At 43.3% G+C, this 21,961-nt stretch overlaps 1 protein-coding gene across 2 annotated transcripts; it reads right to left on the bottom strand.

The window, feature by feature from the left end:
• Nucleotides 1-1,373: 1,373 nt before the first annotated feature.
• Nucleotides 1,374-21,441, bottom strand: bun (TSC22 domain family member bunched). 2 transcript variants are annotated; one of them, XM_037412434.2, is made up of 4 exons: nucleotides 20,249-21,441; nucleotides 13,668-13,751; nucleotides 5,147-5,198; nucleotides 1,374-2,414 (listed from the first exon to the last, which is right to left on the bottom strand). In XM_037412434.2, exons 1-4 carry the CDS (start codon nucleotides 21,262-21,264, stop codon nucleotides 1,884-1,886), a joined length of 1,683 nt encoding a protein of 560 aa, XP_037268331.1. In that variant the 5' UTR covers nucleotides 21,265-21,441; the 3' UTR covers nucleotides 1,374-1,883. The 2 variants fall into 2 exon arrangements, with proteins under 2 accessions (XP_037268331.1, XP_037268332.1); XM_037412435.2 differs by lacking the exon at nucleotides 13,668-13,751.
• Between the last annotated feature and the right edge of the window lie 520 nt (nucleotides 21,442-21,961).

The following is a 21,961-nucleotide window of genomic DNA, read 5'->3' as shown; positions in this document are numbered from 1 at the left end:
ACACAGACAATCTGTGCATATCTGTAATGCATCTATCCATTGTGTTTTTACCGTGTTTCATGTTTGTTATGAAACTCTCAGCTATGTTACCATAAAAAAGAAAATACTGCACTTGGATAATGCTACTATGCTTGGCCTTACAAGTGCTGACACTGACATATGCCAAACTTTGCAGAACATAATAAATGAATAGAGAATATAAGCCTCACTGCAACTTACATTGAAGAGGAAATTTATATGAGCAGTATTAGATGCTCCAGAAGAAAGACACGAAAGATGGACGGTAGTGAATGCAACAGGTTTTCACACTAGCTCACAATGGCACTAATGCAGCTGTACGCTTGCAGCTAGTTAAACATTTAGCAGTAGAACAAAACTATGTAGTACTTTTATCAGTTTGAAGTTATTAGGCCTCTCTTTAGTGTCGTTTAAACAGAAGTAGGAAAGTGAAACTCCGATGTAGCAGCAGCAGCAGAAGTGAGACTTAGACAGAGGGCATTATTCGAAGCATTTTAATTGTTTTGTTTTTGTTTTGCCAAAGAACTGCAGCAGCTGATTAAAACTAATAAATATGTAAAACAGCAAGACAAACAGACACCCTATACGTCGATAGTTATTAGAGAGCAAGTAAACCAGCTCAGCCAATCGCTTTGTTTTGTCTCATCCCTAACAAAAATATGCGCTTTATTTACCTAGGCACAAACAGTTGCCCAAATACAGCAGTAGAAATGCCATATAAATTATTCGCTTTTGCATCCTATATACAGGCATTACAAGAGCTACCATGTCAAACACCAGTAGAAAGAAAAAGGGTCCAGGCTTTCCAAGTGTAAATAAAAAAGGAGCAAAAGGGGTTAATGCTTCAACGAGTCTGCACATTAAGGCCAAAACAGAGTAAAACTCACTTAAAAAGTGCATCCCCATTAGTCTCCTTTACTGAAGCAGAATTGCTAACTTGACTAAAGCTTGGAAAAAGCTCAACAAGGAATTCCATCTGTCAAAACTTGACTGGGGAAAGGAATGGACACAACCCATGCTGATACACTATAAGCAGTTGGGTCAGAAGATTCTAAAATGACAGGAGGATAGGAACTGCTCGTTAACAGGATGCCTTTTTTTCTTCAGTCCTTATATTACTGAGAAGCTACAACAAGCCCAACTTGCATGCACCTTTCTGAAAAGGCTGCCAGTCTCGCAAGGTTTTTTTTTTACGTCGATTATCTAGAAATGTTAGTCTGATCAGTCGCACCACACAAAACTGACTGCTGTGAGCATTCCAAGACATGCTGACATCTCAATTGTCTCAAGCCGGATTCGGCACACACACAAACATATATGTATGTATATATATAACACACACTTGGGACGCAAGCTGCATGTGACCAGACTGCTTTTCTTTACATAACAACAAAGGACAAAGTAAAAAAAAAGGTAATAAAGCAATGACTCAGGTGTGCTCGCGCCACCAAGATGAGCAAAAAGTACTTTGTGTCAAGAAAAACAGGGGAAAAGACAGTGACGACTATAGTTTTCCTTAACACATGAGAGAGAAATAGGCACATGGCTGTGTAAGGTGAAAAAGAAAATGCAGTGATACTGGGGCAGGGAGCACAGCAAGGAACAGCACAGAACTTTTTTCATCACAGCTCCTCGTACTTCTTCCAAGAGAGAAGGCAACAAGGACCAGCTAATTAGGTCGGTCGTCACTAATCCACCCCACCAGTTCACTAGTGGAAAAAAAAATGAAAGGAAGCCACACTGTCTATGTACACCTAAGACACTTCACACAAAGCACACTGGTCCTTTCTTGTCTTGCATCCCTTTTCGCCCCACCGAGTGGTGCTTTCCCGATTAAACTGTCCTATGTACAACTAACACTGAAGCTACGTGGGTGGGGGCTGTTGCAAAGGCTGTTTTTGTTGTAGGTGTTGCTGCTGATGCTGTGTTAAGTGGGACTGTTGATGCTGTAGCGGCATAGATTGCGAAGGCAGGGGTTGCGGTTGCTGATGCGCCAGCTGCTGTGGCGGCTGCTGATGAACCAGCTGTTGTGGCTGCTGGACAACCGTAACAAGTTGCGGAGCTTGCACTGTAGCTGACTGCATGGTCACAGGTTGAACCGGAGCAGCAGGTGCCTGCTGCTGAGGCTGGTGGTGGGCCGGCACAACTGCGGGCTGGGCTGGCACAACAACCGGCTGCGGCACTGCCGCTATCGTCTGCTGGGGCTGAGACACCGGCACTACCGTTTGTTGCGTAGACTGAGCCAGTAGACTCAGGGTCTCCGGTGAGGCACCAGCACGCAAGATATTGTTCTCGTACTCCAGCTGAGCTATCCGGTCCAACAGCTCTGTTATCTTTTCCTTGAGCACATCTACTTCCTCACGCACGGCAAACATGAGATGGCTCTTGACTAAGTCCTTCACAAAAAAGAGAAAATGCAAATTAGATGAGTCTCAGTGACTAACAACGTGTAAATGGTCAAGGAGATGGTGGTCACCAGTGTCCCTACGGCCTGATGAACTCTGCAGCACTTGCAAGAAACCAGGTGTTACTTCCGCATGATACCCCCAATCCTTGATATAATGAACATGAATATAACGAGATATCGGTCATAATGAAGTGAAGAATTGTCTCGCAATAGCTATACTGTTAGAAATATACTTCTATAACAAATTTTTGGAACTTATTACCTTATGAAATGCACCTTCATTATAGAAACATTTTAGTGTAAGTATATGCACTGTATCTATGAAACAAGACTCGCGCAAGTGACTTGAAGGTACGTCGAACTGTCAACCCTTAGAGTTAAAAAAAAAACTGTGACAAACAGCCTTAGGGTCAAATTTGTTACCAAAGTGATGTCAGAAACAGTGATGTATGTAAGTATAAAGTCACATTCCAGTACATTGCAACTTTTGTGTTTATTAAACCTATTACTGATTCCTAGGGATGGGAAGATTTATTTCTCCAGGGTATATGTGTGAAAGTGAAGGTTTGCTTTCTGCACTTCAGATATATTCACATTATGCTGACGTACACAAACATTGTCAAAGGATTGCTTTTGACTATAGCATAATTTTTAAAAAGTAAATATGAGATTAACAAAGTCCGATGAAGAATTGGTGCAAACATTATAATGAATGATGAGGTATAAATCTTTTAAAGGACACCTGACACCAAACTTGGAAACTCGAGATGCTTCTGTTGTTCGAGTTCTGCCTACTACACTCCCGACTCATTGGTGATGAGCGTTGCCTCAAGATATTTTAATTTGGTTTTAAAGTAAGGATGAGTACTCATCCAGGTATTCAGGTCAAATAAGCATTTTCTGTGGTTTGAGACGTGGCAGAAGTCGATTGCCATCGAGACGTGGCAGAAGTCGATCAAGCATTGTCGATGTCGGAGAACACTTGCGGGGTGCGCACAATACCCTGAGCACTAATAACGATACTAGCAATATACGATGTGTTAAAGTATTTACGATTCAATTTCGGCATTATCAGAAGTAAAGCAACAAATTACTGTAAAAAAGACACAAACAAAACTTTCGCTGTCAAAATCCTTTAAAATATTGAAAAAAAAAAAAAAACGTCTGAAAACTGCCATCGTGTAATGATAGATGCTTCAGAAGCAGTACTAAATTACCTTTTAATAACACATATATTCTATACCAGCATAAAATTAAATTGTAGCAATTTATGTGCCACAGTCATGATACGATTATTAGACATGTCTCAGTAAGAAATTGAGACATGTCTGAGAGACATGTCTCAGTAAGCAACAGTTTTGTGTAGCATTTTTTGTTATCCAACGTTCAATGGGATATCTTGTTTAAAAACGTTGCATGAAGATGCTCACCGCACATTGTACTTGAATATTGTCGCGAGAGGAAACGATAGACAGGAACTCGAAGTGGACTACTGTTTACTCAACCACAGCAGCCTTTCACTTCTTCGCTCTCCTCTTCTGCCACCAACACAGCGTGGCAATATTTTGAAATCCCAAACTAATAATAGCTCATAACTGCATAATCTGCCGATGAATTATATGTGGAGTTTGGCAAATAATACCAATGCATTAAAGAAAAAAGCACCCCCAAGTTCTAAAAAAACAGTGGAGCTAATAACACTATCATCAAGAGTTTATCACTTTATGGTGCCCCTACTTGAGGGATATCTATGTACAGGTGTACACTGTTGCCTTTTGTGACACCATTTGATAAGCGCTTTGCATCTCTGAACTGCCCTGGGGTTATGTATAAAGAAATGTAGAATGATGACTCTGGTCAGATATGGGCCGCCGCAGCACATCAGAACGACCAGGAATGAGTGCAGAGTGCAAGAAAACAAGAATGGACGTTCTAGATCTATTTGAACAAAAGTCATGGTATGTTCAACATTTGCCAATGAGTATGGGATATCAGTCGCAAATATTCAACATACAACTTTTGTTCAAGTGGGCTTACAACATCTGTTCTTTGTTTTCTTGCACTAATTCCTGGTCATTGTGATGTGCTTATTTAATAAGTAAATCTCTCAGTTTAAGAAAAGAGAGAACACAACTTTATTGTTCAGTTTAAGAAAAGAATAGCTTCCAAAATAACATGTGTAATTAAAAAAACTATGTATTGCATAATAACGAAAAGAAATTGCACATTTGAAATTGGCACACAAATATAACTAAACTCAGTGAGTTTCATTCACAATTGACAACAAACTTATAAAAAGTTTTCAGGTGTAGTGTCACCTCTTAATTAATAATGTACAGTTTTACATACAGTTATAACTGAATCAAAGTAACACGTAATGAGTGCTTACTGAATGGATGCCTGAAAACATGCATGCAAGGATAGCAAAATGCTGTGCAGCCCTCAGGTTGAAACATTTCGTTTCGCTTCATATGAAAATCATTTAATACTAATATGGTGCTAACAAATTGTGACAGTATCTACCATCTATAGGAAGTTCATTGTCCCTTGCAGCTGGGAGAGAATTACATAAGCATGGCTTCTGAACAGTCAGTTCTTCCACAAACACAAGTGTAATGCAGCAATAGCAACACTAAATAGCAAAGCTTTGAAGGAAACGAAATGGCATAATAAATTAAATGCCACTCCTGATAGGCATAAAAAGTAACTAGTTCAGCTTACCATGGCCTGCTCAATCTTGTTGTCGATCGCCACCGTGCTCCCAGCCGACGTGCTGCAGGGAAAAAAAGAAAAATGCGTCAGCACAACACTTATTTTCCACGTTGTGCGCAGAAGTGGTACATGCAAGCAAATGCCAAGCTTCTGTACGCTCATGATCCCATAAAGCAGTACCTGCAATGTTTCCCGCTGACCAGCACAGCTCTAACAACAGTAATCTTTATCATCTTCAAAGTGGCACGATCATCTAAACAAACGCCCCACAAAGCGTCGCTGTATGACCTTAGGTAAATAATGCGGCACGAAAGCAGCTTGATACCAAAATTTTTATCTGCACATACGTCGCAATACATTACCTATAGAAGCGACGACGACCCATGTGGGACATACTAGGCGATATTATACACCAACGTTGGCAAGCTCGAAACGAGAGACTCGTTGAAACGTCGAATTCGATACACGCATAGCTGCTACAGCCGAGTGCGTAGACAAAAAGTGCGCGCTCCGTCACTGGATGGCAGCAAGCCAACACAAGTGGTGAAAAGGCTGTTCTCCACGAAATTTAAACGCCTCATTCGCCCTGAAAAAAAAAAAAAACAAGGAGGTGCGCTGTCAGGGCGCTATCCCAGCCATTGCAGACGAATGAAGGGGCGCGACGACTTCGAAACGAAACCGCCGCGAGCGGCAGATACGAAAGGGCCGCTCTTCCCAGCTGCTCAGCCGCGGGCCGCGTGCAAAAACCGCACGCCCCGCAGTGGGGAGGAGGAAATAGAGGAGGAGGAACGCGCGCGCGATAAGCAAGGTAAAGGAAGCTCGGCGGGCTGCTTACCCGATGAATTGACGAACGATGCCGTAGTAGTACACCGGATCGGCGGCGAGATACCCCGCTGCGAACGGCGCCGCAGCGGAGACCACATCGCCGCGGCTGATCATTCCGAGGTTCGAGCTCCGTGTTCCTAGGGGCGCCTGAACCCACGTTAAACGTTCGAGGGCGGGCGCGCGCCCTGCCTGCCAATCGACGACGTGCTATCAGAAAGTTTCGGGCCGTTCTGTCAACCGGCAAACCGCCGCCTACGCGGGTGCGGGAATAAACGAAGGGAAGTCGGCGACACACCAGCAGAGACCATTGCAGCAGCAGGGAACGGGGCCCGATTGCACTGCTGATGCTGCCACCTCCGGTTCGATCCGGTTCCAGGCCAGGGAGGAGGAGTAGACGCGGCCGAGGAAGAGAGTCAAAACAGCTGCCGCCTACCTCCTCCCCGCTGCAGCAGCACAGCGCCAAGGGGCGAGAATGCCGCGACGCACACCTACCGCACCCCCCCCCCCCCCCCGCCTCCCTCTGTCCTGCCAACCGTAAACAAACCCGCTGGATGCACGTGGAATGACGAAACAACGCACACAGAAACCGACATGGCAACGCAAGACTTCACTCGAAAAACAAATGCAGCCGACTGTCACATCCCACAGAGGCATGTCTTTTTTTTTTTCTTTTTTTTTAAGCCTCAGCACTCCCAAACGTTACAGGAATGCACTAGGCGAAGGGAATGCAGCATTCTATCTCTTCGGAAAAGTCAACATGAAAGCTACAACAGAGTGTGAATGTTGTCACTGACTGCACTTTCGTTACATGACAACAAGTTTTTATGAGTGTTCAGTGAAGGTCAGCCGTGGGACGAGATTTGAATATTGTGCAGTGATGGACCAACTTCGGCCAATACGTGCTTATGGTGCAAAGCATGATGTGTTATGTCCTGTGGCATAATTTTGATCTAACCAAAAAGCAAATATACAATGCACGTCAGGGAATGAGCCTACACAAGCAAGGCTACGAATACGATTAACAATAACAATGGCCAGAAGAAAGTGAGAAACTTTCATTTCGTACTGAAGATGTAAAGGTATGATCAAATGTCGTAATATATACGCAATACAGTTCTGTATCTAGGCTCCCACTTAAAGTCACCTTGACAAATGACGCCCAAATTGAAAGACTTAGTTCTTTGGTCTTGGTTCAGTCATCATGATCAGCCTGTCTCAGTCTTGTGCTTAGTGGCTAATCTGGGGTAACTACTTAGAAAAAATCTTGGTAATAAATGGGGTTTCATGCAAGTACTATCGAAGCTAAGGGCATAGCAATGCGCTTCTAGCACTGATGAGATTTTGTTATTCAGCAAATTTTACGTACTCGCAATTTTTCGTAGAAGGCATAAGAGTGTGTTTACTCTGAGATTTCAGTTCTGAATATCATGCTAGCAAAGGGAAACATCCACTAGAGCTTGTAGCAATTTGACACTAGACATTTCATAGCACGTCAAGAAAGCAAGGACGTGGATCAGCAGACATTTCGGCCATCAGAACAACGTAATCATGGCAACAAACCAAAAGTGTTACGGTGAGTGTCACCAGTGATTGCTTGATGAAAAGCAAAACACTAATTTGCTTGAACCACAGTAAAGAGCTTCTATTACTTGGAATTATGCTGTAAAGTAAACATGCAGGGGATAGTTGAAAGGACACTGAACACACCAGTTGATGTCCTTTTGATATATCATTCATGATATTTTACACAATTAAAACTCACGAATCCGTTCCCACCAACATATCTTCTCCGTTCACTTCTCTGGAACATCAAAGATCTTGCTAATTTCTCTGCTAGAAAGTGGTACAAATCGAACATCATATAGCCCAGAGCAGAGCCGACGGCACCATATATTCCAAACCAACACGCCAACCTGCCTTTGCCTAAAGAGCTGATAACCATAAAACTCCAGTATGAATTGCTGCAAAACTTTCAGTACGCCCTGCATGTGTTCTCTACTCTATCAATTGAGTCTGCCCATCGACTGAAAACCCAAGTGTGGTAAATCTACATCCTCAAACCACAATTCAACCTGCAAACACAATTTCCAGGCGAGGAATCAAGCGAGTATGCGCATGTGGCACTCACAAGTGCACAAACCACTGCCGATATCTATTCGAAGCCCCTCCTACATCGTGGTCACCTTCCCGTAAGAGTGAAGTGATGACGTAAGAACATGTAGAGCAGCTCGACGCGCAAAACGCAAACCAAGCTTTTGCAGGAGACACTGTGTATGTGACGCCATCATCAGTGATGTAAAAACTGGGGACAAACACATGCTAAAGTGCTACTTTTGCATGTGTTTCACATGGATGCATTGCATGAACTTGAAGTCTGCAGTTCGAAAAAACATTGTTTGAAATCGAGGCCACCATCAAAAAAACTTCAAGTAGGCTGCTATTGTGCCGGCGTCGACATAAAGATGAAGACCAGTGGAACAAAGGCTTGACTAGTTTTGGACTTTTTTTTCGTGCGCCATGTTGGGACTGCGCCAATAAAGACTGCAGAAAGGTTTTCCACATTTTTTTTTTTTTGATGCCAAATACTCAGGCTCCACTACAGTCTTTATGGCCAGAATACACATCAGATTGACTGACAGATACTAAAATGTCATGGTGACAAATTTGTCATGCAAAATAGGATCAAAGAAACTTGCATGTACAGCATGTTATTGTTGTTTGGGTACAGTTTAAGCTAAATATTTTATATAAAGGGTGTCACAAACGATGTTCAAAATTTCATACAAATAGAAAATTTATTATCAGTGAAACATTTCTTCGTACAGTCTTTTATCACAGGAACAGATTCTGAAGAGCTCTTTCTTAACTTTATGATCAACAGATCACGAAGTTAGTTAAAGTAATTAGATCAAATTCCTATTACATCTAGGGGAGATCACAGTTTGTTTTTGAAATGAATGTACGTGGATTACTTAACCCTAAGTTGTCCCGTTTCAATCCGTGAGTACTGCACGTTAAGAAGTAAACTAAAAAATAAGCAATAGCAAAGTGTACTTAACTTTTCATATGTGAAACAATACGTCTAAACTGCACTCAAGTACATCTGACAAATAAAGCTTTTATTTTTTGGAAAACTTGCTTATCCTGCCAAGCTAGGCCCCTACCCCACAGCCCTCAGACGTAGAATTTCTTTTTTCATTTCAAATACTTTTGAAGTTTAAAGTACGACGGAAGCCAGTCTGGTCGGGATGATACATGGTTGAAGGTAAAAAAACTCGGGGCATTGCGCTGATTAAAGCGAAAAATGAAAAACAAAGAAAAAGATGTTCCGGCTCCCACACGAGAGCCTTGTTCACAAGTGATGTCCCTTATTCACGTGCTGTAAGCGCGTTCATTCACAAGTGATCTCACTTATTTCACATGCTTTAAGCGCCTTAATTCACTAGTGAAATTTCTTGTGCACAAGTGATTTCACCTGCGAACAAGGCTCCCGTGTGGTTGTGCACATTTTCTGTGTTTTAGGGGCGAAGCTCTATAAGGCCTGGGTCTGTCCTTCCTCCATTGTTGTCGTACATAGCCACCGGTGGCACATACCTGCTCTAGAGCACAGTGGCACATACCTGCTCTAGAGCAGGTATGTGCCACTGTGTCACAGAGGATGGCACATACCTGCTCTAGAGCGGGTATGTGCCACAGGGGATGGGAGGGTACTTGGAGTGTTCACTAGATGGACACACAGACATACGCATGGACAGACAGACTAGCAGACAGACAGATGTGCGGAGGGGGGTATGTGCTACAGGGGATGCGAGATGGGGGTATGTGCTACAGGGGATGCGAGATGGCGGTACTTGGAGTGCTCACTAGATGGACGCACGGACAGATGGGCAGACAGAGTAGAAGATGGACGGACGCACGGACAGATGGACGCACGAACGGGCTGAAGGACACTTCGACCCACTCAATTTTTTTCACTCTCCACTTGGTCAGCGCAGTGCCCCCAAGTTTTAAATGCAAAGCATTTCTTAGCGAACTTCAGCGACTTTAAGCATCTATCTATCTATCTAGCCGCCTACGACTTTTAGCTCTCCTGGCCGTTTGGATAATGGTATCGATACCAAACTTGGTATGGCATAACATAACTGTATGAAGAACTTATTTGACAAGTCATAACATGAAAATCATGACATGAATGACATGAAGGTCATGGTTTACTTTTCATGGTCCTGCAGCTCTTGCGGTACTTTCGTTCACATGGCATGTTGCAAAACTGGTATGATATGACATGATTGCATGGCGAACACAAGCAACAGACCCTAACATGAAAATCATGACATGCGTGTCATGTAACAACATGACTACATAACACGCTCATGATGCGCTCGCATCTGTGTCGCTAGCGTCACATATACCAAATCTGGTATTAGTGTACGTCAACGGATGACGAAGGTATGACTGGTGCAAACATGATAATCATGAGATGCGTGTCATGTAACAACATGACTACGTGCCACGCTAATGATGCGCTCGCGGCCGTTTCGCTAGCTTCACATGTACCAAACTCGGTATTACGTGACGCTAACGGACGACATGGGTAAATGCCACATATAAACATGATGATCACGACATGCGTGTCATGTAACAACATGACTACATGCCACACTTATGGTGCACTCACAGCCGTTTGGCTGGCTTAACACATGCCAAACTTGGTATTACATGACGTCAGTAGATGACGAAGGTATGAGACTGGTGCAAACATGATAAACATAAGATGTGTGTCATGTGAGAACATGGCTACATGCTACAGTCAAGGAGGCGCCAATACATTTCGACGTGACGCGGTGCGTGTGCTCGCCGGCGTTCATTTGGACGCGTCACGCCGGCGTTGTGACGACAGGTGCCGGTCCTGCCATATACTTGCAGGCGCACACCGCACTGCGTTGCTTTGATGCATGCGCGCATCAGCGCGTCCGGCGTCTTTTCATCACGAGAAAAGGGAGACGCAGTGTTGTCTTGGTAATGCATCGACGCGAAATGCAGCATGTCGCATTTAGCACCGTTTGACGTCGGGGTGCGCCGATAGACGCTGGTCCCACCGGTCGCGCTTGGCATCAGACTTTAGAGTGCTCGCGTTTTGCTAACATAGCATCGCTGTGAACAGTGTGCACGTGCGTCAACGCTACATTGGAATATATTGGGCCCTTCATGATGTACTCACGGCCGTTTTGCTAGCTCCACATTTACCAAATTTGGTGTTAAGTGACGTCAATGGATGATGAAAGTATGACTTGTACAAACATGATAATCCTGACATGCGTGTCATGTAAGAACATGACAACATACCACACTCATAGCGTACTCACGGTTGTTTCTATAGCTCTACGTATACTAAATTTGGTATCACGTGACGTGAATAGATGACGAAGGTAAACGACACATCCAAACATGCTAATCCAGACACGGAAGTCATGTTTGGAATACTTTACTTCCACCTCGCAACATTGTGCTGATTTTAAAATGGCATATCAACCTTTCTCATTCGTGCTTCGCATATCATCGATTCCCACTGTACATGGGATCGGCCAATTTTTTTTTATCTTCAACAAAATACTTTTATTGACAAGGTTTTTCCTTTCATCCTTAAAAAGCACTGCAACGCTTTTCCAAGTAATTTCTGAATGACCTCAGCCTCGGAGTTTATTGCCACAGATTGATTGCTGCAAAAATGTTCTTTGAATTGGTCACATGCAAGCGGAACTTGCAGGAATTCATCACATGCGTTTCTCCCAACGAGCGCACTCGAAGCTTAACAGGGGGAGTGACATTGGGGCAACAGGCCACGTCTGCATGCTTCAAGGCCTTGAGCCCTTTCACTTTTTGTTTTATATAAACGTGTTGGCTAACTTCAATGTGGTTACGACTGCGCCAGTGCAGATACTACGGGTGCCGTGGGTACGTGGCCCACCCTGCAGTGGCTGCCGTGACTATGGAGCACAAGAATGCTCAAATCAGCCAATGGCAGTGTCCTCCCCTCCAGTGACATAGTTGATCCTTCCAAAGACGTATGTGTTGAGAGAAGGACAAGCGATATCTAGCTGTCTGAAATGTATTTGTTGAATTCCCAGCCGTGTTTATTGCTGTAATACCTGGCTCACAATTCACAGAAACGAAGTCAACAAGGGGGCCAGCCAATTTGGTCTCATTGCTTCATCATCGTAAACTGGCTTGGCTTATAGCAGTTCCTGCACTATGCTACAAGCCAGTTAATGTTCAAAAGAGCCTCAACTACCAATCAGGTGCATATCTCGGCCATGTTCACAAAATTATCTTATACTTTAAAGTAACATTATAGATGGTCAATGACATGAAAAAGGGTCATTATAGATGGTCAATGACATGAAAAAGGGTCATATAGAAAGCAGTGCATTAAAAGCCCAGCTCACTGATAAACTGTAGCCTCTGTATGCTCACATAATGTGCACAATGTTACACTAGTAATGCTTAGTAAATGTCATTCATGTCAGTTATGTCAATGCTATTCTGAGAAGTTTCAAAGGCAATAGAAATATCTTTGGGATAAATTTAATGCAATGTAAGTGGTTAAGATAGCTATTTACTACAGAACGAAGGCAATAAACTATTATCAGAGATGTCAACTTTTAAAATACCTCTGTTAAAACCCATTTCCCAACGATGTCTTTACTTCCTCATTCTGTCAACTCATCATGTTCAAAGCAACTGGCTTAGCTCAAAACCTTTCTACATAAGCTTAAGAAGCATGACCCCTGCCTAGAAGTACAAGTGCTAAATGTGCATAAAAATTTTGATATTTAGGATAAATTTCAGACTTGCACTTGTAATTTAACATGAAACAAGGTCGAGCATAAATCCTTTTCATGTCCATGCCTAGAATAGGGACATAGATCTCTCTATATACGAAATGCCACGCTTCCTAACAATACCTCTATGCATTGAAAATCCCCGTTACTGTAAGCCACATCAGATTGTGACAACTGTGCGCGAGACATTCGCAAGACAGGATTGTCCACAACAGTAGTATTCTCTGCGTTCCTAGTTATTCACGTTGTTGCTGACCAGGTGGGCAAAGCAATGGTTACCAAATTTTAATAAGCAATTTATAACTAGGACCACCTCAATGAATGAACAAGCCCATGGTAGCTTGAAATGTCTCTAAAATTGTAACCACTCATACATATTAAATGTACTCAATATTAGTGATTGGATCAATCAAACCAACTTGCTTGCCTGCCATAGAAACTATTGCTCATTCATTTCTTTCATTTGATTGGCCTTAAATAATAAGTTTATCTCATTAAGGATAATAACGTCAAACCCAGAGGTAATTTTATTTGTCCCACAACAGTAGTTCCAAACTGCACCAAAAGCCCAATGAAAGAGTGTGTGTACTTTATTTGAATAAAGTGAGAATAAAATGTTCCTAAAGTACACAATGAAAGTAAGTGCCGTCAGATCTGTGCTAGTACAAAGCTGTACATGCACAAAGCTGCATGTACTTAGTACAACTAGCCATACCAATCTTGGTTACAGCATCCTTCACGCAAGGTGAAATTAGCCCGTTCCTGCTTTCACCTACACTTTACGCTCCATATCGTAAAGCTGCTACTAATATCATGCATATGTGCTAAGCACCTTGGTAAGTCCAGCACCCGTGGATACTTACAGGAGCAAATCATGCACCTTTGCCTTGTGGCCACCTTTGCCAAAGGGCAACCGGGAGGGAACCCTCGCCACTCGGCCAGGAAACCTTGAGGAGCACACACAGACGCTCAGGTCGAAATGAAGGACTGTCACAGCGGCTCTTAAAAACAGCCCACACAAGAGTGGACAAACGATGAAGCACGATAACACGAGACAAAGAAAGAATAGAGTTAGCTCCGCACAACAAAGCCTGCCCATTTCGCCGGCACATCGTACCTTGCAAACCTTGAGAGCCAGGTGCCTGACCAATGCCCAGGCAATGGAGCCAAAGGCAGGTTGGGAAAGGTGGGGAAAAAAAAAATGAGCGAGTGAGGGAGCACACACCTCCCCCTGCACTGCACAACCAGCAATAGAGGAAATCAGAAAGCCAAGCACAAAGCAGCAGAGCGGAGGTTGGACAAGAGCCGCCGAAAAAGTGCAACCTCCGAGCAAGACCACAAGTGACTGGGCCCACTCCAGTGAAAAACTACAGCCCAAGCAAGACAATGCCAAGCAGGCAGAAAATGAGCCCAATCAGAATTCTTCCATCCAGATAAGCCTCACTTCGACTACAAATGCAGGAAACAAGAAGACAGGCCCCAAGCAGGCTGGCCACCTAACGGTGCAAATTACATATCCTTACAACCATCAGATGCTTACTTAGCTTCATGTGCAAAGCTGAAAAATGTTACAGCAAACCACACGATGCTAGAACAAACAGGTTCATACACTTATCATGTGGTGACATATATTTACATGGCGACATGTGTCATGTATGTGCTATTGACATGTAAGGGACCCTGGGTCTTCATCAAGCTGCTGCAACAGCTTTTGGCCCGGGTGTCCTTCCAGATTGTTTTTCTGGTAAGTAAAATTGAATTGACTTGACCCAAGCGACCACTACCACAACAGTTGGCAAAGGTTCAGCCAACATTTCTTGAAGAGTTTACGACTGATGTACGTCAGCCTCTTATGAACTTCGTTCACCCACCCTCTAAAATGGTACACAAAAGGGCTTTAAGAAAATAACTGATGACAATGATAATGACGCCTGCAATGAAAACAAGGCACTGCATGGCCTCTAAGCTTGCCGCTGTCGGAGGCTGGGGACACCTCTGATGATATTAAGCATGCACTAGCGCTTCAGTTGAAATCTTGTTCAACTATGCCAGCATATAAAAGCTTGTTCGAGGAAATACGATTATTTATGTTAGAAAGGCAGGAAAAGAAGGAGGCAGTGTTCTTTAACTTGTGGTGTTCCTTAATGGTGCAAAAATAAAGTCTGAAGACCAATACACTAGGCTTTAAATGCTACAAGTTGAATGGATTCAATGTTAAATGAATAAGATGCATGCCTCAATTATTAAGAACGCTAGAGTATTTAACATACCTTTTTTTATTTTATGAAGTAAAATCAAAATATTTATTTCACTGAAAAGCCAATTTCATGCTAAAAGCTGCGTATAAGAAATTCATAGATAAGGTTTGAGTAAAAGATCAAAAGCGTGAAATATGTGCATACCGAGTGGGTATGCACTTTCAGTAAATATGAAACACAATGGCTGTGTGTTTGGTTATTTCTAAAATATGCACTGTTCCTCAGCATCATGAGTGTCAATGCATATGACTAATGCATGCATTCAAAGCGGAAGAATAACAAGGAGCGCATTGTTCGAGCCGAGTGTCATTGCCCTCTTGTCATCAATGATAAGACATTTCACGGGTATGGTTTTGATGCCCACATATAGCAGCAAGTGCATATGTACACATTGGCTAAAATTTAGCAGATATCGATAACCAAAAACTGCATTATGATCATTAAAATCATGAATTGCAAGCTGCCCCTTACTGAAAACACAATAAGTGTGTTCGTCACACAATGCTGTCCCCACAGGGTTTTATATGTTGTGGAATAAAAGAAAAAAAAAACATCAACGGCTAAATTATCATTGCTGCTAAATAGTAATAAAAGGGGTAGTGAAGTGCATCTGCAGCCTTTTGTGTTAGGGCTGTAAACTTATGTGGTCCAACTCTTTCGGTGAAATATCCGTATGTGTTTTCATCCTGTAAAACGTTATAGCAAGAGGGCAAGCCTAAATGCATGGATTTGGGTGGAAGCAACTACCCCTAATCCTTTTGGAAGGATGACCTGTATTGCTGAAAGCATCGTGTAATATTTGGTATGTTTACCTCATCCCAGGAAGTGTGACAGCACAACTTTAAACGGGCTGTCTAACGTCCTTCACTGCTTTTCTGTTTTGTGTCGCAATAAAAAGCGTGCCATATGAAGTGTCTAACCTTGCAGAAGTTTGTCTTCAAAGGGTGTAGAAATTTTTAAAACAAAAATTTTCAATCGGCATTCGGTCTCTTCCCATTGGTAGGATGAATGCCCACAACACTGGTCAGAGAAAGCGATGACCATTGTGCTGCCGCTGAAAGTTGAAAACTAAAATAGCGTGCTGTTTTTACAGGCTTCATCAAGTTTTGTTTATTAATAAAACAAATACCTTAGTGATTGTTCAAGCCCGCACACTTTTTTTGTTGTTCTTATGAGCGGCGGCAGATGCCATGCTCGCAGTCATGCAGGCAAGCAAACACACCACCGGCAGCGCGACCGGGCACCTCTTTGAACACGTCAGGAAAAAAAGAACAAAAATTAGTCTTTGGCACAACCTAAAGCTGCCTCAAGCGCATTGAATACAATTTCAAGTTATACATGCTTTAAGTAAAATAAGGCTACCTAAAAAAATTTCTTGTCCTACCAGTAGACTGAACACATCGCTGTTGGGTGACTCCCCTAGAAGTCGTTTTTTGTAGACTTTCCACATGAAGTTAAAATTATAATTCCTTTTTTATGGGAGAAAAGCATGCTCGTTGTCACCAATGTGCTTGTGGTGAACGATTTTCTCATCTGTACCACAATCAGAAATTTTTTTTTCCGAGCGGTAGACAGTCCCTTCGAGTTTCCCTGCCTGATGTGTTGCCAAACAGTCAAGTATAACCTCACATAAATAAACAAAACTATATTATGGCATCCCTCTTCCTTCGATGTCAAAACATAGTGCAAGCAAACTATGAACGAGCACCAACTAGACCAGTCTGTTGCTTTACAAGAATGTCTGAGGAGTCTGAAGTCAATATACATAAATTCCTATCCTAAGCTACTTTCACCTGGCAAAAAAAGAAAAGTTATTTGCTCTCTGAATTAAATGCCAAGACTTCCTCTTTGCACTCCTAACATAAAACAAAAAGAAGTACAGCAAAAAATAAAACATGAGAAAATCTAGTTTGATATGCAAACCTTACAGCGCTTTCTAATGAATGCATATGCCCATTTCTCAATGCAATAGATTAGCTGACATGACTTGTAATGTACACAGTTTGGCTATCGGGAGTCGATATCACACAAACAGCCACTGTAGAACACCTTTCACAACAGTAGAACGGAAGAAACAACGGTAGAACACCCCCGTTCATCGCCTTGTTGCGCTGTTCATACAACACCGCATCCCGTACCTGTGGTTTCAAGGGTTATCATCCCTTCGCGTACAACTTGAGGTGTTGGACTTACCAGGTGAATTTAGCGAAAACTTAGCGCACCATGCAGCATTCTCTGGCACTACAGCTGTACCTATAAGACCTTTTGAGGGAACAAGCTAAAGACTTATCAATATTAATGTCTAGTGCAGCACAGCATCAAAAGAACATGCAGCACAGCATGCACACCGCAGAACCCACAGGCACCCAGTGTACGGAACCCACAACGCCACCACAGTTTAAATGTTAACACTGAAGAGAAAGATATTTTCACATACGCACATCAGTAAAATAACCCTTTCATGATACTATGTTCTTTTACAGAAACTGCACTCTCACCACGAGGGCAGTATTGGCCAGTCAGAAAGAACGCACATAGCAAAGACAGATGGTGACTGTTTCGAAGTCCCTGCACTAGCTCGTCCCGACATCACCAGCTTCGACAGCATCTATTAGTTCCCAGTTAACTGCTTAATGATGAAAATAGAACACAGCATGTTCTGAAGTTGTACAAGATTAAATATGGCATGCTTAAGCAACCTTCATCAAGCTTTTGTGGTCTAAGAACAAGTAAATATATAGAGTACATCACATTGACATGGCAGTGCTAGATTTTCATCGCAAGAATGAAAAAAAATCAATCTCAATTTTTTTTTTCCAGTTCAGTGGCCTATTGTCACAAAACTTTAAGAACACTTTATTGGTCTAAGGCTATTTATTATTTCTCTTAAGTGTCCCTTAAAATTAATAGATTTATTTCATAACTAAGAGAACTAAAGTTATTTTTCTGAACTCGACTAAGTAAGTGATTTCATCGTAGAATTATAAGCCACTAAATAATACATATATGCTGCAACAGCTCTGCCCTGGGTCTTGTTTTGTAATAGAGTTGGGTAATCCAACGCACAATATGTGCAAGCCATCATTTAGACATGCTGACAGAATTCAAAGTCTATGGGGCACGGCTCAACAGCAATCCTCCGATCCTTCCGGCTACTTACTCGAAAAAGTAGCAATATGTTGCCTGAAACACTCTACTATGCCACATAAGGTGCACTTTAGTGAGGTTTTGCACAAAAAGTAATTATTGTGAAGAAAGCAGATGCTGATGTGACGGCATGATGGACACTATCCTTTCATGACATTTTAGAACATGGAAAATAGGCAGCTTTAGATTGAGTGCAAAGTTTGGGAGTACAAATGGCTAGGCGTGCAAAAAAAAAGCAAAACCTGTACAAAAAAAAAATAAAGCATGGAAGCGGGACATGGCACTTTGCATGCTTGGAAGTTGGTTCACTCAAGACAAATTTTCGCAACAAAATTTGCTCATTCTCCTAAGAATCTCTGGATTCCTGCTCATGAAATACCTAATTCTTGAATCAAGTTTTATTAAAATTAGCTTTTAGAGAAGTCTAGAAAGAATTTTCTAGAAAAATATTCTAAGGTTTTGCATGCCGAAGCCACCTAACAATCATGGTGAACAATAGTGGGGAACTCCAAATTAGATATGACTAATTGAAGTTAATTTAAACCGCATAAACATATATGGATATTTGTGCATTTTGCCGTCACTTCAATGCGGTCACCATGGCTGAGAAAGGAACTCGCTTAGAAAGGGCAGCCCAAACACGGGGAAAAGAAGGACAGTGCAAGCCAGCATCTAGGCATGCTGACAGTACCCAAGGTCAATGGGGCACGACTCCACAGCAATCCTCGGTTTCTTCCGGCTACTTACTTGAAAAAATACCAATATGTTACCAGAAACATTCTACTATGCCACATAAGATGCACTCACATAAGATGCACTTTAGTGAGGTTCTTCACAAAAAGTAATTATTGTAAAGAAAGCAGATGCTGATTTGTTGTCTTTACTGTCCTTTTCCCAGTGTTTTTGCCCTGTACTTTCTAAGTGAGTACTATGAGCCAGCTAGCACAAACCAAAGTACTTCTTGAGGATGGAAACAGCATCCTCAAGGATGACAGCACAGCAGTGAGCCTCTAAGCCAGCACAGTGGGCAAGAGACAGGCAATATTTGCTTATATAGCTTTTCGATATGCTTGACAAGTGCAGCAAAAGTTGTGCCAATGCATTGAAGTTTAGGACCAGTGGAGTGTACGCTCCCCTAGAGCATGAGTGGCTATCTAAAAGCTATTAGAAACCTGCTACAATGCAGCACTCAATCCTTGCAAGATTTCATTTACATAGTCTAGAGTTGGCTCTTCTCCCCCAGTGATGAAAAATTTTGAATAAAAAATGTTAAGCTGTGCATTATCTGTGCCATGTCAATGCTGCCTTATAATGGTTGCTTGTCATCTGTTACTTAATAATGAATGTTATTTCACACTGTTTTAAGCACAGACGAGTGGCATAATAGAATCGTGAAAGCAGCAAAATCTACCTGCCTACACTTGAGCTCTACTTTGATCTTTCACTTTTACTGCAGCTGTAAAGGTGCACATCTTGGTGAGGCATAATGTGCAATAATAACTTCGGCCTAAATCCTAACCCTGTAAGAATTTATCGCTCCAACAGTGCAGCTTTTTCTGAAATAACACCAAAAACATTACACCCTAAACAGTTAAAAAAAAAAAGACGCCTGGCATCGCTACTAGCGATACTTTTTCTAAGCAGCTTCTGGCAAGCCTTCAGATCGCCTTAAAAAAATTATAAAAGCTAAGTCATGCTAAAACCAAGGACGAGGGCCTTCGCAACATGCTAGCAATGCGTATATATTGACGCAAAGGAGCCTAACATAACTCAAGTACAGCCGATAACCACTGGCGAAATGCTTTGACAGGTAACGATAGCTATGACAGGTCGTTAGGTGAGCACGGCTAGGTCCCTCCGGTAACTAGAGCCGCGGCAAAACAGTGCAGGCAATCAAAACAGCAGCCACCCAGGCGTTATCCGATGACCTCGCACACGTTAGCACTACGCGTCGCAGATGCGAGGGCTGAAGACGGGATGAGTCACGCCGAACGTGACCGGCAGCGCATCGCGACGGGGCAACAAACGTGTACACGAACCTCTCGGAGTCTTCCTCCGTGGCCGACTTGGTCGCGTTCTCGGGGATGGGCTCGACGGTTGTCGCAGCGGCAGAAGCATCGGCCGGTTGCTGTGGTTCGGGCACCGCCGCAGCCGGCTTCGGCGGAACAGCGGATGGCTGTTCGGCCACTGCTGTCGCCTGCGGCTGTTGCTCGGCGATCGGCCGAAGCACACTTAGGGGCGAGGCGCCCTGACCAGACACCGGTAGAATGATGCCGTACAGAGGCCCGCTCTGCTGGCTGTTGGCCGGGTACGTCTGGCCGACCGGAATTTCGTACACGTGGGCCACCGCTTCGTTGGACACGGCAGGCGGGAGGTCCGCAGCGGCGGTGGTGTTGTCGCGCTCTTCGCCGGCCTTAGCATCGGCCTGCATGGCAGGCGGGTCCACAAAGTCCATGCATAGCCAGCGTCCTCGGCCAAACGGCTCGGAGCTGACGATTTTGACCACCTTGAAGCGCCGCTGCCAGTGGTCCGGGTTGATGGGGCCCTCGGTGGTGCTGGGCGCCGCGGGCGCGCCAGCCACGATGGCTAGCGTGCCCGCAGCGCCGGTAACCACCGCCGGAGACACAGACACCGCGGAGGAAACGCCGGGCACGAGATCGCTGGCACTGACCGTCACCGGGGGGTCGGCCTCACAGGAGGAGGTGGGCGTCACGGTCGACGTGTTGTCTTCCGTCGGTGACAACTGCTCCGTGTCGGTGGTCTTGGAGCAATCCAGAATGTCGGAGCTCAGGTCCTCCGTGTGGCTCTCGTCCAAGTCGTCGGCACTCTCGTCGCCGCCGTCGTTGCTTAACCGGGACCCTTGCACGGTGACGCTGGTGATTTGAAACGACGTCGGCTTCTTTTTCGGTCCCGCGGTATCCACAGATTGCACCAACGTCCTCGGTTCGCCGGGGCTGCTGCCGTACATTGTAGACGGTGTTATTAAATCTACTTCGGCGTTATACAATCTTCCAGTACTGTTCCCAATGCCATCGCCACAGATTTTGTCGGCCATGATTACCTCCCGACAGAGGGAGTGTTTCTTGTCTTTTTTTTTTCCCGCCGAGTGGATAGTTTGTCAATCCTACCTCGGACCAAATACTCTAAACTTTACGGCCATTATAATTATTGACATTCGCGAGCAACAAAAAGAAGTCGCCTTGCGAGGCGCTAAAAATTAGTGACAGCAACCAACACTCCCACTGTCCCGTCGTGTAACTTTGCCTAGCCCACTTCTCAACAAAAATGGCGACTATGTGTTGCAATGGATTCTGGGAATTTGCTTTTTATGTTGCCAGAATGAACAAGAAACTAGCGAAACGCAGCCTAAAACAACTATCAAATAAACGCGCACATTTTAGCCGCTCAACGCTACAAAAAATTTACATTAGAACTCTAAATTAACAATTGAAAATTATAAGAGCAATTTTTAGTTAACGAGTTCAAAGTAGGTTTTTAAAACTTGTTCGCTGCGTTTCTAAAAGTAGGCTTACAAATTGCTAGTTAATGAACAATAATTACGTAAATTGTGTAAACACTAATTATTAAAAATACATAGAACACATTCATAAACTTTATTACTGCGAACAACTGAAGTATTTTTAGATAGATTTTTGTGGCGCCACCAGTAGTTGCTACAGCGCCGCCATTTTTTAAAAGACTACTAGGTACGATGCCACCCAGGTCACTTTAGGAAGGTAACCGTTAAGTTC

This window comes from Rhipicephalus microplus, chromosome 1, assembly GCF_043290135.1.
Source record: "Rhipicephalus microplus isolate Deutch F79 chromosome 1, USDA_Rmic, whole genome shotgun sequence".
In the NCBI taxonomy this organism is placed as follows: Eukaryota; Metazoa; Arthropoda; class Arachnida; order Ixodida; family Ixodidae; genus Rhipicephalus; species Rhipicephalus microplus.
The sequence above is the reverse complement of the archived record's forward strand: the minus strand, read 5'-3'. Positions and strand labels throughout refer to the sequence as shown.